The sequence below is a fragment of the Mustela nivalis genome, assembly GCF_964662115.1.
Source record: "Mustela nivalis genome assembly, chromosome: 20".
In the NCBI taxonomy this organism is placed as follows: Eukaryota; Metazoa; Chordata; class Mammalia; order Carnivora; family Mustelidae; genus Mustela; species Mustela nivalis.
In genome coordinates this window covers 7,680,250-7,697,085 of record NC_139039.1, presented here as the reverse complement: position 1 = coordinate 7,697,085, position 16,836 = coordinate 7,680,250, and the positions used below count along the sequence as shown (strand labels likewise).

Here is a 16,836-nt window from a genome sequence, read left to right as displayed (position 1 = left end):
TGCTCCACCCTCGTGAGGCCCATTTGGCTAAGCAACTGCAAGACTAAATTATATAGCCCTGAACGAAGGCGGAACAGAAGCCCGAACGTACTGCTGCACGAGGTGGCTGTTCTTGTCAAATCTACTCTGTAAAGTGAATTTTCTCTCCATAGCCAAAAAGTACTCAGGCGCTTTTACTTTCCAAAGGCCATGATGCGAATTACGGATCATTGTAACATTCAGGTAGATGGTGTCTCTCCTGCCAACTCTGGGGCCACGGTGAGAGCCCTTTGCTTTTTTTAAATCTGAAAGCAGTTGTTTCATTGAAAAGAGCAAGGAACTTGAGCTGTGTTCACAAAAAGATGGATATCTGTGGGGCGCCTGGGTGGCTCAGTGGGTTAAAGCCTCTGCCTTTGGTCCAGGTCATGATCCCAGGGTCCTGGGATCAAGCCCCACATCAGGCTCTCTGCTCGGCGGGGAGCCTGCTTCCCTTCCTCTCTTTCTGTGTGTGCTTCTCTGCCTACTTGTGATCTCTGTCCATCAAATAGATGAATAAAAATCTTTAGGAAAAAAAAAAAAGATGGATATCTGGATATTTTAGTAGGAAAAATACAGAAGCGTGGTAGGAATACCTAAAACATATAAATAAACGGATACAAGTTTTGTCGTAAAGGCTAGATGAAAATTGGTATATATTTTTTTAAATCGTGGGGTTTTTGTCAGAAGTTTCCTTGAGTAAAATTTGGCTGAATCCATCAATATTTAAAAGATTTTTGCAGGGGTGCCTGAGTGGCTCCATGGGTTAAGCCTCTGCCTTTGGCTCAGGTCATGATCTCCAAGTCCTGGGATCGAACCCCACTGAGCCACCCAGGCGCTCGACAAAGTACCATCTTAATGATAAAGAAGACGAGGATTGTTTTTAAAAACACACAAAGGGCTCCTGGGTGGCTCAGTGGGTTGAGCCGCTGCCTTCAGCTCAGGTCATGATCTCAGGGTCCTGGGATCGAGTCCCGCATCGGGCTCTCTGCTCAGCAGGGAGCCTGCTTCCCTCTATCTCTCTCTCTGCCTGCCTCTCCATCTACTTGTGATCTCTCTTTGTCAAATAAATAAATAAAATCTTAAAAAAAAAAAAAGATGGTACTTTGTCTAAATTAAAAGGAAGTGAAAACCAACAGGCACTCTGGGACAATTGTGTGCATAATGCTGCTCCTCGGTGTTTAAAGTCTAACCAACAAAAGGAGAGGGAAGCTGTGAAATTTAGCCAAGGTTTTACCAATGTGGAACTGTGATGAAACTGTTCTGAGTTTTCTTAAAATTTGTCTTTGGTTTTATTGTTATTAATGTTCGGCTTTGAGATGTCAACCTTTGGTGTTTGATATATTTATTGTTTTTTTATGTATTTATGTAGCTATTTATATACAAAAGAATGCCATTTTATTATTCAAATGATGTCTCCAAGGCAGAGCAGGCAACTGTACATTTAGGAGGGGGCTGCATATTCAATTTTTGCTCTCAAGCCCATTTTCTTAGTTTGTATCCCTTGTATGCAGGACAACTGATGTGTACTTTAATTAGGGAAACGCCCAATTTTTTGAGCCTTGTGTTCTCAGCTGTAAAACAAGGGTAATGATATTAATTATCTCTATCTCTGACATAGTTGCTGTGAAGATTAAATAAAGCAATGTATGTGAAAATGCTTACATAAACTCTGGAGTATTACTGAGATGTCATTTGCTGACAGCGAGGATTTGTCTTGGGCGTCCTGGAATGTCAGTGGCAGTGGTGCACAGGGAATAGAGAGGAAGGGACAGATCTAGAGGCCACGTGAAGGAAAAAAATGTCAGGCACTGTGACTGACGGGAGGGTGGAGGAGAGCAGTCAGAGGGTTAGTGTCAGGCTGACCAGAAGAGAAACCAGAGCCGCTGGCAGGCATAGGGCAGTGGCGAATGGAGCCGATTCCAGGACAGAGGGGCCATGACCCCGAGTTTGATGCAGGTGTGGAGGAGGCTGCCTTGAGCACATGGGTGAAGGTCTTGGCTTACTGAGTTTGAAGTTTCAGAACCATTTCAGGGCTGGTAGTTGGAGTCTGGGACCCCAAACATGTCCTGGGGATTATCTAGAGCCCTGACCTTGGATCGTGTCTTTAGGTCACTATCACTAGGACTGGGGGAGGGACGGGTAAGTCAAGAGACTTACCCGTCATGCAGTCCATCCTGGCTGAAGCTGGTGTGGATGCGTGTCAACAGTCAGCAGAGAGGAGGCTTCCAGGTGATAGAATGCAAGCCCTGCACCAACACAGTGGTTCATGATGCAGAGTTGACTTTTCTGGAAGGCAAGTGTTGCATGTGTATTTTGACCTAGAGAATGAGGAGAGTAGCCTTGGGCATTTCATCCTTCCTCAAGTTAGTATCAGGAAGTGGAGCTACAGAATGGAGGGGAGGAGATATGTTTGATACCAGAGCAACAGGTCAGGCCACTGTCTGGGTCACCTAATGCCTGGGAATAATAGCTTGGTTACTTTCCTTCAGTTACTCTCCCATTCTGGGGTGAGGGCTATGGAGTGTGGGGCAGAGGGAACTATGCTCTCCCCTCCGTTCCTATTACACGACTCTTCCTAGGTGAGTCTTTCTTTTCTGAGAGTCTGTGTCTGGCCTCGGTTTCTGGTGGTTTGAGTTGTGGTTTCAGCCTATGGGCAGCCATGTTGGCTCATGGCCTCTCTGTGGGATTTCCATAAACAGTCCTTCCTCCTCCTCCCACTCATTGACCAGCAAGCTGGTTTTGATGGCCTGATGTGTTTTGCTAGGCACCCCGGGGGATATGAAAGAAGGTAAGAAAGCATCAGCATCTTTCCTTTCCCCCTTCCACTCCAAATCTCTGGTCTTTCGGAGTTTGGCAAGAGCCAGTTTGGCCAGTGCCTGCCCTTCCCAGCTTGGGCAACTGTGGAGGGCCTCCTTCGGTGTAACCCTGCCGGTCCTGCTCTTGTATTTACCTTTCATTGATAACCAACTCTTAGATAATGAGCAGGTCCTTGTACATTTGAAGGTTTGTCTCCCGGGAGGTGGCATGGTGTAGAGGGAAAGCGTGTGAGATTGGAGAATCAGGAAGGGGTTGGGTTTGAACACTGGCCTGACTGCTCACTGCCTGTGTGACTTTGGGCAAGCTGCTTCACCTGCTCAGGTGTTAACTTTCTTCATCTGTAAAATGGGATTGTTAGGATTAAGTGACAATGTGCAGGAGTACCTAGCAGCCTGGCCTGGTGCAAAATTGACTCTAAATAGACACTAGTTTACTTTTCCCTTCCTCAAACTGTGCTTTGCTGAAGTGCTGGACTCAATGGTGGGAGTTACAAGCTCTGTCTTTATTCAGCTCCTTGAGGAAGTCATTTCCCCACCTTGAGTCTTCGAGGACTCCTGTGGCAAATGATACGGGATCACCAGAACCCATTAGTGTTGTTGCTCTGTGAATTTATGACTCTGTCGTTAGTCATCTCTGTGCTCCTCATAACTCGCATTAGAAGATGGGAAAGGGAGTAGGAGACATTCCTAGGGTAAAATTTTCTATTTCGACAAGAGATAATGTGGCTTCTGGAAAAAGGCTTACTACGGGAGGTCTGTCACATCTCTGTGTGGGCCTCTTGGCTCCTTCCTTGGTGCTGGAAAAGCATCAACTCGACGCTTGCCCCTCATGGGGAGCGGGAGCTTCTTAGAGGCCCTTGGTGCAGAAGAACACATGAGTGAAAAGCAAGGTGTTGGCAGTGTCTTCATAAAAGAATGGGAACCTGCCCTGTGCCCTGCATTGTTTCAGAAAATTGAGAATGCTCCTGAGTTACAGACGTCCTCACGTCCAATGGCTGTGGGCCACGCATGGCACTGGGATCCCCTTCCCTCTGCCTGCCCCTCCCTCCCTGTTTACTGTTGCTGCAGCAGCCAAGGTCACTCTGTGGGCTGCCGCTAGGCGTGGCTTTCTCACCAGCTGGCATCTCTGTGCAGAGTCAGCAGGACCAGCCCAAGCGTGCAGCGGGGGGTCCTCAAAATGGGCAGCACCCTGGAATCACTGGGACGCTTGAAAAACGTGCAGGTGCCTGGGCCCTGTCCGGGGTCAGTTAGAGCCCCGGGAGTGAGGCGTGAATGCGGGACTTTGTGTGAAAACATCCGCAAGTGGTTCCCATAAGCCGCCTTCTTGCAGGTCAGCCTCGCCTTCCCTCCGCATCTGCTCAGATGTTCTCATGTCGGAGGCGTCCCAGGCCTCTCCCCACGCCCTTGACTCTCTCGTCTTGCTGGGGCTCGGTCCTTTTATGCCCCTCCACCCGATTCCTGTCCCTCAGGAACCCTGCCTGAGGTCGTGGTAACTGTAAACTCAAGTGACAGCCCAGTTCAAAACATGAACAAGCCTCTCCAAAGAAAGGTGGTTTGCCAGGGGTGGGTGGGACGTCTTTGGTACAGAGTGTAGCAGGATTTTGGGGGGACTGGTCTGGGAACTTAACCACTGTGCAAATAGCGTTTTTGCTTAAAAATTGCCTGGGGTGGCTTGGTCGGTTAAACATCTGACTCCTGATTTCTGCTCCAGTCATGATCTCAGGGTCCTGGGGTGGATCCCTGCTTTGGGCTCTGTGCTCAGTGGGGAGTCTGCTTGGGATTCTCTCTCCTTCTCCCTCTGTCGCCCCACCCCGACTCATGCACACAGGCTCTCTCTCTCTCTCTCAAAATAAATAGATCTTTAAAAAATAACAAATAAATAAAAATTGAGGAGCCTGCTATAGAGAGGAATAAGATCCTACTCATGTCCTCAATGTGCTTAAAATCTGGCAAGAAGAGACTTAATCTCGCAGAAAGGGATACGCCGATCTAGAACCAAGGGCTAGATTTGGTCATGTAGAGCAGTTGTTCTCAGACTTGGGCTTGTGTAGGGATCCCTTGGGAACATTTGAAAAATGTGCATGTTCTGACCATGTTCCATTTGACTATGATTCAGTGTTTTTCGGGTGAGGTCTGAGCCTGGGCCTTTTGCACACATGCTCCCCGGGAAAGTGTGGTGTGCACCACAGCTGGAGCAGGATGGGTGTGCAAGGATTCAGAGATAGGGGAGGCCAGGGATAGACTGCAGCCCAGAGAAGCTTTGTGAAGGTGGATCCTCTTATCGGTTCCCTGGAGGTCGAGACTGGCCGTGTCCTGGAGAGGCCGCTTGCCTAGTCTTTGACACACTGCCCCGCCTCGGGTGCTGTTTGTTTCTTGGCTGCCGTGGTCTCCAGCTCAGACATGCTGGTACATTCCTCCCTGACCAGGAAGTTTCTGCCTGGGGCTGCCGCCCTGGCAGCAAGCTGTCACCGTGAATCTCCCAGGTCCAGCAATCGGAGTGGACACTGAGCCATCACTCCGGATCAAGGCTCTGGGATCCTGGGGCTGTTTTCTCCTGTCATTCCTCTCCCCCTGGGTGGGGAGGAAGCTGGGGGGGGGGCTGCATTTATACACACTCGTCATATTTTCCTAGCTTCTCATGGTGGAGAGGGAGGTACATGTGAGCACGCTGTGGGGTGGGTGGTGGGTGAGGGAGGTGAAGGCGCCCCCCGCCCCCAGGTAACCAGTCAGGAGAGCTGCTCCTCTGTCTTTCTGCAGTGGGAGAGCTGAAGGGGGGTGGGGGGAGAGGGCGGGGGGTGGTGGGGGGGGTGGGAATGGGACGGAGGGTGGAGCAGCCCCGGAGGGCGGAGGGGATGAAGTAGTTGAAATCTGACCCACTCCTATCTGTCATTACGTGTGGGTTAGTGTCCGAATGGTTCCCCAAATTCCACTTCATCACTCATAATTCCAGATGGGCTCTGGAGGCCTTTGGGCTGTGGTTTGGGGTGATGAGAGTGAGTTGTGCAACACCAGCCCTGAGACTTGGCCTCTGCGTCTTGTAATTAGCGTCGTCGTGGGTCGGGGAGAGGAGCTGCCATAGGCTAGGCTCTCCTTATGTATTTTCATGTAATCCTCACAACCGCCCAAGGAGGGTTTATTGTCCCCCTTTTATAGGCAGAGAAACTTGCCTGCAGTCACAGGGCGATAATGTCACAGCTAGAATTCCAACAGCCCAGTCTTTTCTAAGATTTTTATCGTGCTGCTTGGAACGCATTGGGTTGAAGTCAGATGACCTGAGCTTTGTAGTTCAAGTTCTGCCTCCAATTATGTGACCTTGGACCAATCCCCTCACTCACAAAGCCCCTCCCTTTCCTCCAGTGCCAGATGGGGGCTGGGAGTGGGCTAGGTGCTCCGTGTCCTGGAGAGGCTGGTGGCCCTGTGGTCCTTGGAGGCAGCCTTACTCTGTGCGGAGCTGTCTGCCCAGAGCGGCTCTCGGTTCTCCTTGGGGCAGTGGCCGTTGCTCAGTGGCCTTTTGGAGTGCCTGTGGCTCCTTCGTGGACTCTGATTTAGGGGTGCAGGGCCTATCTCTCTTTATCGAATAGAGGTGTCCTTAAAAGTCAGCAAAATGCAATCACTGTATATCTGAAAAAAAATGTATAAATCAGATCGTCCATATTTGAAATTCTAATCTGATTACCTAAAGGCAGCATTTAGATTTATGACCTCATTTGTTAAGAAAAAAGGTTGGGGGGGGCGCCTGGGTGGCTCAGTGGGTTAAGCTGGTGCCTTCGGCTCAGGTCATGGTCTCAGGGTCCTGGGATGGAGCCCCGCATCGGGCTCTCTGCTCAGCAGGGAGCCTGCTTCCTCCTCTCTCTCTGCCTGCCTCTCTGCCTACTTGTGATCTCTCTTTGTCGAATAAATAAATAAAATCTTTAAAAAAAAAGGGGGGGATAGGAGGCAACACATCCTTTCTGAATTTCTTAGTCCACAATTTAAGGGCTCTGAGACTCCTTTTATCGTGGTATTGTTCCCATCCATTTTCTTGTGTGTAGAAAATTTCACATATTGCATTCGCTTCAGGTGATGTATGTTAGTTTAGATCATCGGGCCTAGAAGGGCTCTTCCCTACTGTCTAAAATACTTCTTTTTTTTTTTTTTTAAGATTTTATTTATTTATCAGAGAGAGAGAGGGGGAGAGAGTGAGCACAGGCAGACAGAATGGCAGGCAGAGGCAGAGGGAGAAGCAGGCTCCCTGCTGAGCAAGGAGCCCAATGTGGGACTCGATCCCAGGACGCTGGGATCATGACCTGAGCCGAAGGCAGCTGTTTAACCAACTGAACCACCCAGGCGTCCCCTGTCTAAAATACTTCTTAAGGGCAGTCTCCTGGAATGACAGGTCATTTCACTGCTAACCTTTTAGGAAATTTACTAAATTCTCCTTATCTAAGATTTGTTTCCCTTATTGCTTTGAGATAACCCCCAATAACTGGGGGCTTCAAGATTATTCTCTGAGGCTTCTGCAGCAACTTAAGGGGCACCAGGAGCTCTGGACAGGTTCTTAAGGTCCCTGGGGGAGTAGATTTTCCAATGTATAAATAAGAAACTTCATGGCTGAGGTTTCTAATCGTGTTCATTTCTTCGGTGTGCTGTCATCCCTGTGTCTTCATTGCTTCGTTTCTGACAGCGGAGAAATAAGCAAGTCGGGGAGATTGTGCTAGGACAGAATATTGCCCGACCAGGTGCCTGTGGGTTTCTTGCTGTTTTACTAGGACATTTATTTAGTGTTTTATGGCATACAGACATCATTCCAGTTGGTATTCATAATAATCCTGTGAAATAAACTAAATAGCTGGATTTTTAAAAAAAATTCTGTATTGTGTGAATATGTACTCTGTTTATTACAAAAACAATTTGAAGTGGCATAAAGCAGGACCAAGCCAACAAGGGGACTAGAGCCATCAGGAAAGAAAAAAAATATAATAGCTAATACTTGCTGAGAGTCATCTATGTCCCGGGGATGATTGCAAGTGCCCTTACATGAATTTACTCATCCTCATGACTGCCTTGTGAGGTAGGTACCGTTAGTATCCGTATTTTTACAGAAAGGAAAACTGAGGCATAGTGGTTAAGGAACTGACTCACTCAGATGGTAGAGCTCACGCTTCTAACCACCATCCTAGAAGACACCCCGCTGTAGTAAGCAAGGCCAAGGATAACGTTTGTGTCAACATAGCCATGGTAAGAATTATCACCATTTTACGGAGGAGAGTGAGCTAAAGAATGTGGGTAAATGGCTTGGTCAAGGTTGCAAAGCCAGGACTAGTGTTTTGGTCTTCTGTCTCTTAGTGCTGTTTCCAGTGCCTCACATAGCATCATGCTTCTTAAAAATGAAAAACGTGTGTCTTTCAGAACCTGGCCATGGGGGCAGGCGCCGTTGGATCTTTGCAGCTGACCTACATCTCGAAGGTAATGTCCGCCTGGAGCTCTGGGGATTCACGTTCTCTAAGTAGGTTTCATATCTAAATGAGAAATGTCAAATTCTTTGGGCATTAGCATTTGGGTGTGTTGCCTGGGCAGTGAAGTGCTCCCCTGTCCTCCCTTTGGAAGCTTTGCTGCTGACCGGTGCTGGGTGGAGTGAGGTTAGCAGGTTCTTGGAGGGTGAGCCTGAAGCCTCTTACTCCGGGGACACAGTGGTCAGTGATGCTTCCAGCTCCTGCCATGGAGGACTAGGTGCTGGGGTAGGAGTCGGGCATGACCTTTTATCGTCATTGGGACAAAAAGTACCAAACAACTGCAAAACTCCCAGTGACTAGAAAAGATTCTCCCAAAGGGTATTGTTCCACAGGAGCAGCTCACAAAGGGTGGGGACAGGATGACTGTGGAGGGAAGGCTAGGAGAGCCCCGGAAAGGCACTCGGTTGTGCCAGGGAACTGTTCCGCCGCCAGATGACTGCAGGAGGGCCTGGCAGGCAGGCCGGACAGAACACCTCCGGTCGGTTAGTGTAGAAAGAGCAGCCCCTCTTCGGAGCTGAGATACTGGGGTTGGGGGGGGGGCGGGGGAGAGACCGCGGGCTGGTTGGTGATGCCCACGCAGAGCTGCGGCACTGAGCTGCTTTCAGAGGCCCACTCCCGCCCCCGGAGCAGGCTCCAGTGCTGACCTGTGATGCAGCAGAGATAAAAAAGGCTGGGGATTTAGAGCCTCGCCAGAAAGAGGAACTCTTTGTCCAGTGAGAAGAGCCAGGTGGCACCCAGCCAGCACGAAGGTTCCGGAAGTCCTGTTCTCCCCACGCACCCTTCATATCGGGCCTCTTGGGGAATCTCTGCTTCCTTGTCCATGTTCTTCCAGGTTGGGGGGGACCCTGATCTGAGTGAACTTTGGGAACCCTTGGGTCCAGCCGCCTGTCGCAGCTGGCCGGGGCTGGTTTGGAGGTGGCAGCCGCCACAGGGGCTGGAGGCAGGGCGAGCAGACACAAGGGCTAGCCGATACCACTGGGCACAGAGGCAGAAGATGCAGGGCAGGGTCTGAGCGGATTAGAGAGAGGAGATAATGACCTCAGGGGAAGGGGGCAGGGCTTAAAGCGAAGCTTTGCTAGCGCAGCTGTGGGCAATTTGTGCTTGCCTTGTGGTGAGAGATGTGGCTGCCTCTGGGGCCGGGCGGGCCGGAGGCCTGGGCCTTCCTCTCTCCTGTCCGGTCTTGGTGGGGGCTCATGAGGTCTTTTTCTAGGAGGTTTGGAGGAACAGAATCAGAGAGGCAGAGTAGAGAACCTCATTATTAGTGAAACTCCAAACCTCCTGTTGGAGAGAGTTTGGTTTGGTGGGAGACTTTTTTCTTTCTTTTCTTTTTTTTTTTAAATTGGGGGAAGAGTGAATACCGTCTCTTGCTGAATCATGATTTATAAATGCAGCTCAGATGAGGGTTTTTAGAATTCTCAGCTTTGGAAGCTGTCTCATTTAGAAAGGATGGACCTGTTTCTTAGCCCTTCTGGAGAGATGCAGGCCTGGGTGGGTGTTTTTGCACACACACACACACACACACACACACCCCGCTGCAGCTGCCCCAGGGGTCAGGTTACATAGAGCAGTGAGCCTTTAACTCCTACCTGACTCAGTGCCAGCAAGCAGGGGTTTTCCCAGAAACCGATTTAGCGGGGCCACTGGCATCAAATTCAGCATTCCAGCTTATTTCTTGTGAACCTTTGGGTAGTCCCTCCCAGAGGACAGCATTTTACCGTAGTGTTGACCTGGCTTGCTGTGTACGTGTGGTCTCTGTTCAGGGGTGCTGTTCTGTCGCTCTTTCTTGAGGGTGTGTGTTGGGATGATGCTTCAGAAAGGCTGACAGAGGTGAAAGTCCTTGACTTGATGTCCTCCGGGGCACTGATGGCAGCAGAACCAGGTTTGGGCAAACTGGAAAATGATGTAAGATGGGCTTGGTGCCACCACCTTCCCGCCTTGCCTGAGGCTCTTCTCCTCTATACAGCCAGCCCCCGTGTCCCATCCCCGGCTGTGCCCCGCTCTGTCAGGGCTTGCCTTCAGTTAGTTATAAGGAAGACCTTCCAAGAACACTGGTTCTTAACTTCTTGTGGTAGTGGTGGTGGTGGTCACAGATCCTTTTGAGTGCTGGGTGAAGATCATGGACCCCAGGTGAAGTATGTATGTGTGTACAACCCTGGTCTGCCTGTAATTTCAGGGCTCATTGACCTCCGGAAGCTGGTCCAGAGACCACTGCTTAGAACCCTTCCAGTCATTCTGTGTAGTTGACCGCGGCTTCCTCTGCTCTTGATGCCACCTCATGAGGCAAGGGCGCCTGGACACTAGGGCAGAGCCACCCCAGAACTTCAAGACCTTCTGCTGCTGCTGCTGCTCCTACCAGAGGGGCCCCAGCTCCACTTCCGGCCAGGGGCAGACAGGATGGGGCTGGCTAGCAGTGCCCTGCCACTGATGAGTTTGCTGCCGCTGTGGTCTGTGTTTGATCTGATAAGAGCAAGTTCCTGAGAGTCTGTTGAGCTGTAGAGTGGCCTTGTCTGCGTCACTCTCTGGTTGACCCATGCCCATTCCACCCCTCACATCCTGACCTCCTCTCGCTGCTTGCATAACTCAGGACCCACCAGTCAACCACGGCTACGCAGCTACTTAACTGTGGTCACCTCCGGCAGGGGGATGGTAGCCCTTGGGTGCCCTCCCTGTAGCTGGTCTGTGAGTCATGCTTTTTCAGGATCCTCTGGTCCTTCACTACATCTGAGGGAGGCTGCAACAGTCTGGTCTGATTACCAGCATGAGGTGGGGTGGAGGCCAGAGGGCTTATACCTCCCAGGGGAAGAGGGATTCTGCTGTCACTGTCCCCAGGATATCAGGGTGAGGCCAGAGCTACCTTTCCATAGTAAATGAGGCCCGTACTTCAGCCCTTCTCCCCGAGGGACACAGCCCAGGTAGATAGAATTTCATTTTCTTCTTTTGTCATTCTGTGATGATAAGAAGGAAAATAGTAATTGCACTCTGGTTCTGCTACTTGGGAAGCTGATCAGAGACACTGAGGGTCTAACCCATGCTAAATGGCCCACAGGGCAGAACTAGAACTGATGTCTGGTTGATTCAGCAAGGAGCTAGCTGCTTTGCCAAGTAATGCTTCTGTGGTTGGGCCTGAGGCAAATTATAGGTGTGCCTGTATGTAATCTCTGATGTCCCCTGACTGAAAACGGGATAAACCTATAAAAACAAATGAAAAGCCAGGTGATCGCTTAGGTTGTTGTACTAAGCATGCTGGTAGCATTCCTTCAGTATAGGCTGCTAAAAAGTTGTGGTCACTGTGGACCATTTGTCATCCAACCTGGTGAAAAGTCTCTGCCCGTGGTGCTTTGTCTGGTCAGTGATAAATGTCAGTTTCTGGGAGAAAGGGGTGAGTCTTCTCGTAAGCCAGTGAGGGTCTGAGTGCCCAGCTTTTCACAGCCATTCTAAAGCTTACAGTTGGAAGCCGAGCGATATGTGGGTTCTGAGGGTCAGCCTGCTCTCTGCTGGTCAGAGCTACTTGGGAACTGAGGCCAGGCCATGCAGGTGTTCTGGGCACAAGGGACCTGCAGGAGGAACAAGGATGCCGAGGGAAAGAGCCAGAAATTGAGTCATTGACAGATCAGGACGTCAGACACAAGCAGGTTAACAGTGTATGCTGTGGTTCAGATGGAATCCTAGGATCCAGAACCCCCAAAACAAGGTGGCACAGGGACCAGAACTTAGGATGTCATGGAGCTCTGGGGAGTGGGTTCTGGGGATGGTGAAGACATGCCTGAAGTTGGGTAGTCTGTGAGGTGGGCTCACCTTTGCCTGAATTTTTATATTTTTTAGGACTGTTGAAAGGCTTTCTTTAGGCCATAAGACCTCCACATTACATCCTGGTGAACAGATCAGAATATAACCATACCCTCATTAAATAGAATTGGCTATAAAATATTCGAGAGGATTTCAGTCGTCTTATTTCTGGGGTGATTTGGCTGAGTAACACATTTAATTCATGATTGGCTATATTTCGCAGCAATCACCTCGCATATCCAAAGATTCTTTTGAACTAAGAATATCAAAGCTACTAATTATTTTCAAATGTGATGAGATTTTTGTGACTGTTTAACGAAACATTAATGAAGTCGACTTAATGTGACATCTTTGTTGTAGGCACTTAAAATCCTTGTTGAAGAGGTTGGTAGAATGTTATATAGACATTAGTGATTTGTTTATTGATGTTGAGTATGCTATGTTCATTTTGTATGTTGGAGGGCAGGCCTTTTTTTCAGGTCTCATACAAGTAGGAGAAGGCCCTTGCTTGGAAAGGGGACTGAGACAATGGAGGATTAGGAGAATGTGGGACTAGTTCCTAACCTAGGGTCTTGGGGGAAGGTGCCTCCTTTGCAATCCCAGGTATAGTGGTGGAGACCTGTTCCAGGGACTTCAGCTGAACTCCATCAAGGGCAGTCCCGTCTTGGCATATGGGGGACATGATTTGTTTTCCTTTATTCATTCCACATGTTTGAATCCGAGTGAGGCAGGTTCATCTGTGTACACAGTCAGGAGTGTACATGCCAGAGGTGGGATTGAAGAAACAAGATGAGATAACACAACAGGAGCTGTAAAACTATTTCTACTTTCTTCTCTTCTCTTCCCTTAAATGCATAGGTATGCTCTGATTCCTCGGGCACCCTCCTCTATTTTCAGGGTTAAGCAGTCAGGGTAGATAGAAATGGACGTTGGCACGCTGCCAGACCTTCCTGTGAGCTCTAATTGGAATCTGTGTATTTGTAGCCATCCCACTGTTCATTTGGAGAACGGTTTAGGGAGGGGGTCAGGGGTTGAGAGAGAGGGCTGGGGTCTTCCTAGTGTGAATAGGCCACGTTGGGGTTGTGTGGTCCAAAGAGAATTTTATTGGAGCGGGTGGCTTTCCAAAGTATTTTTGCAAAGAAGATGAAGGGAGACAGCCAGGTAGTGGTTATCCCTTGAGGGGTGGGGAGGAGATTCTTTCAGGGAGGGGCACACAAAGGACATTAAGGAATAGGACTGGTAATTACCTATTTCTTCATCTGGAGGGTGAGTAGAGCGTTTCCACTTCATTACTATTGTTTAGAATGTTTATATATGTTTTAAATACTCTTCTTTTTTTTTTTTTTAAAGATTTTATTTATTTATTTGACAGACAGAAATCACAAGTAGGCAGAGAGGCAGGCAGAGAGGGAGAGGAGGAAGCAGGCTCCCTGCTGAGCAGAGAGCCCAATGCGGGGCTCGATCCCAGGACCCCGGGATCATGACCTGAGCCGAAGGCAGAGGCTGTAACCCACTGAGCCACCCAGGCGCCCCATAAATACTCTTCTTTTTTGTGTAGAAAATTTTACAGCCTCTCCCCCCCAAAAAGTGAAAAAAAAATGCTTTACAACCATCTTATAAAACTGTTCTTGTTTTTTATTTGGTTTAGGTGAGCATAGCTACACCGAAGCAGAAACCCAAAACTCCATTTTGCTTTGGTAAGTACTGAACTGGGGGCTGGGTTTTCTGAACAGTCCTGCGGCAACTTCCTCTTCGTGTGGAGACAGTCCTGTGATCACATGTGACTTGCTCCCTGCGTGTATGAGTGACTTCAGTCATGGTGACGTGCCTACGTCTCCAGCGATACTGCTTTCCTTGGTCTTGCAGGGAAGATAGTCCCGGAAGGCGGAGGTACAGGAACCAGTGACGGTTCGGTTTTCCTGACTCTGCAGGGCAGGGTCCAGGTATCTCCGGGTCGTTTCTGGGAAGCCTTCTCTCAGACGCAGCCGCGGTGCGCTCAGGAAAGGTGGAGATGTGGGGGAGTTGGGGGAACAATAGAAAAGGAGTATCCTGTTGAGTGTCTCGGCACTGGCACATGAGTGCCAGAGTTGGGAGTGACACAGGAAGCAGAGTCACTCAGTGGATGCCCCTACTCATTAAATCATCAGTTGTTATTTGGTGCCTACTGTGTTCTCGGTAATGTACTAAGTGCCACAAACAGATGCTAACAAGTAGTTTCTCTTGTTTATATGGGTGGCTCTGCATGTCAGCTCCATGAAGCAGGGCTGTCCCTTTGTTTTGTCACTGCTGTATCCCCAGCACATACAGCTGTTCCTGGCCCATAGTGGATGCTCAGTAATATTTGTGAGATGAGTGAATGAACTAATGAATTCTCTGTCTACCCTACGAAGCTCACCTCCTGTAGTTCTGACTAATTTATGCTCGGAGAATTAGGTGGTCACTGAGCTGTCTTCTCTCCCAACTTCGGGTTGGGTCAGGCTTCTTTGGTGTTCTTGTTGTCCCATTTCTTTCAAGTGTCATTGCTAAGCTCAGAAATGACTGTCTCAGATTTTGTGGTCAGCAGATCTAAACAAGATAAGTAATGAACGCAGAAGTAAAACGATTGACTTCATAGAGGGTTCAGAGGAAAGAACAGGTTGAGAATGAGGTCAGGGTCACAGATTTGATCTCAGGCAAGCTTTGTTCCATTTCCCGACCACAGGCAAGACTCCTAAGTCAGGCCAGTTGTGCCAGTGGAAACAAGGAGCCCTGGGTCCAAAATGATATGTGTACCATTGAGACTCTCAATCTGTTGGTGCCTCTAGAAAGCGGTTCAAGTTCGTGTCTTGTTGAGGGCGGACGAGAAGCCTCATCCCTGTACAACAGCACATGAAGGGGGTGGTTACAACATGAACAACAGGTGTTGTTCTCATGGCTCAATGGAACAATTCACACTTCTGGAGAGAGAGCGTGGCTGCAGCCTGCTGCTTCCCAGATGCACATGCCGCCGACTTTGCACCGTGGCGGATGCCTTCGCTCTGTGCAGACCTCCACCTTGCTACCTCAGGCACCTGAGTTTTGATGGCGTCTTTTTGTCCTGCATGTGTTCTGACCTGGGTTTTTCTCTCTTCTTCCCCCATGATTATTGCAGTCATCAATGCCCTCTCTCAGAGGTATTTTCTTCAAGCTAATGACCAGAAGGATCTGAAGGACTGGGTGGAAGCCCTGAACCAAGCCAGCAAGATCACCGTATGTATGAGTCCTTCTTTCTGGAGGGACTCAGTGCCTCTTTTCAGCTTGTGGCCTCTTTGGGGTGGGGAGACGCTCCACCTACAGCAGGGGCTTTCCCAGGAGCCTGTGGAGACCCGGTTCCCCCTTCCTCTTCTCACACCTTGGCTGACTAACCACAACTTGAACTGAGAGTTTGAGTTTGAATCAAGTTCAAGGGGAAGTGTATGGAGCGTCCCTGTTGTGCTTCCTGGGAGGGCTCCCGGTGAGTTGTGTTTTAGGTCATTCTGGCCTGCTGATTCAGAACGTGGTGGGATTGGAAAATGGATTGCTGAGTATGAGAAGCAGAGGAAAGGGAAAAGCATATAAAGAGGGAAGTCAGAACTTTTTACTGGCTTGGGAGTGGGGTGGGGGGGACTCTTCTTCCTGTAAGAGGTTGCCTGGGGGTCAGTCCAGTCCATCCACCAACCCGTCCTGGAAAAGCCTTCCATTTGAAAGCATCACTGAGCTGGTTCACTGACTGTTCTGTGAATATTCTCATCTTCTTTGACTTGGCTGGTGAACTCCTTTCTTCTTCCTTAGAAATACAGAAAAGGGAGAAGGGTGGGAAAGAGAAGAGGGAAGACTTTATGTTTGGGAAAAAACTAGACCTTCCATCGACAGTAGGCAGACGTGTGGCATGCAAGCCATGGTTTGTGTGCTGAGAAGATTGATACTCTTTTTAAATTTATTTTCATTTATTTATTCTAAGTTTTTATTTTAATTCCAGTTAGTATACAGTGTTGGATTAGTTTCAGGTGTACAATACAGTGATTCAGCACTGCCGTATGTCACCCTCTGCTCATGCTGACTAGTGCACTGCTTCCTTTTCATCCTGTTTCCCCAGCCCCCACCTGCTTCCCCTCTGGTAGCCATCAGTTTGTTCGTTATAGTTAAGAGTCTGTTTCTTGATTTGTCTCTCTCATTTTCCCCTGCTTTCCTTCTTTGTTTTGTTTCTTAAATGACACATATGAGTGAAATCATACAGTATTTGTCTTTCTTGGGCTTATTTCCCTTAGCATAATACTTAATACTCTGTAGTTCCATCCATGTCATCCCAAATGGCAAGATTTCATTCTTTTTAAAAAATTCTATTATTTTCTTTTTTTAGGATTTTTATTCATTCGAGAGAGAGAGAACAAAAATGGGGGGGCGGGGGGAGAGACAGAGGGAGAGGGAGAAGCAGATGCCCTGGTGAGCAGGGAGCCCAACATGGGGCTCGATCCTAGGACCTGGAGATCATGACCTGAGCCGAAGACAGATGCCTAACCAATCAAGCACCCAGGTGCCCCAAGATTTTATTCTTTTCTATGGCTGAATAATATTACATTATGTGTGTGTTATACACATACACATATATGTACATATTCATACATATTTACATATATACATATACATATATAATATATGTTCTATATCTATATCACTTCTTTATCCATTCATCAGTCAAGAGACACTTGGACTATTTCCATACCTTG

At 48.8% G+C, this 16,836-nt stretch overlaps 1 protein-coding gene across 4 annotated transcripts in view; it reads left to right on the top strand.

Annotated features, from left to right (window-relative positions):
- PLEKHA2 (pleckstrin homology domain containing A2) overlaps positions 1 to 16,836 on the top strand; it is a 79,370-nt gene that overhangs the window by 37,556 nt on the left and 24,978 nt on the right. For all 4 annotated transcript variants that reach the window (XM_082715375.1, XM_082715374.1, XM_082715372.1 and 1 more), the window contains 3 exons: positions 8,223 to 8,279; positions 13,761 to 13,809; positions 15,243 to 15,340. In XM_082715375.1, the coding sequence (XP_082571501.1) occupies positions 8,223 to 8,279; positions 13,761 to 13,809; positions 15,243 to 15,340 (204 nt within the window). The remainder of the gene's footprint in view (positions 1 to 8,222; positions 8,280 to 13,760; positions 13,810 to 15,242; positions 15,341 to 16,836) is intronic.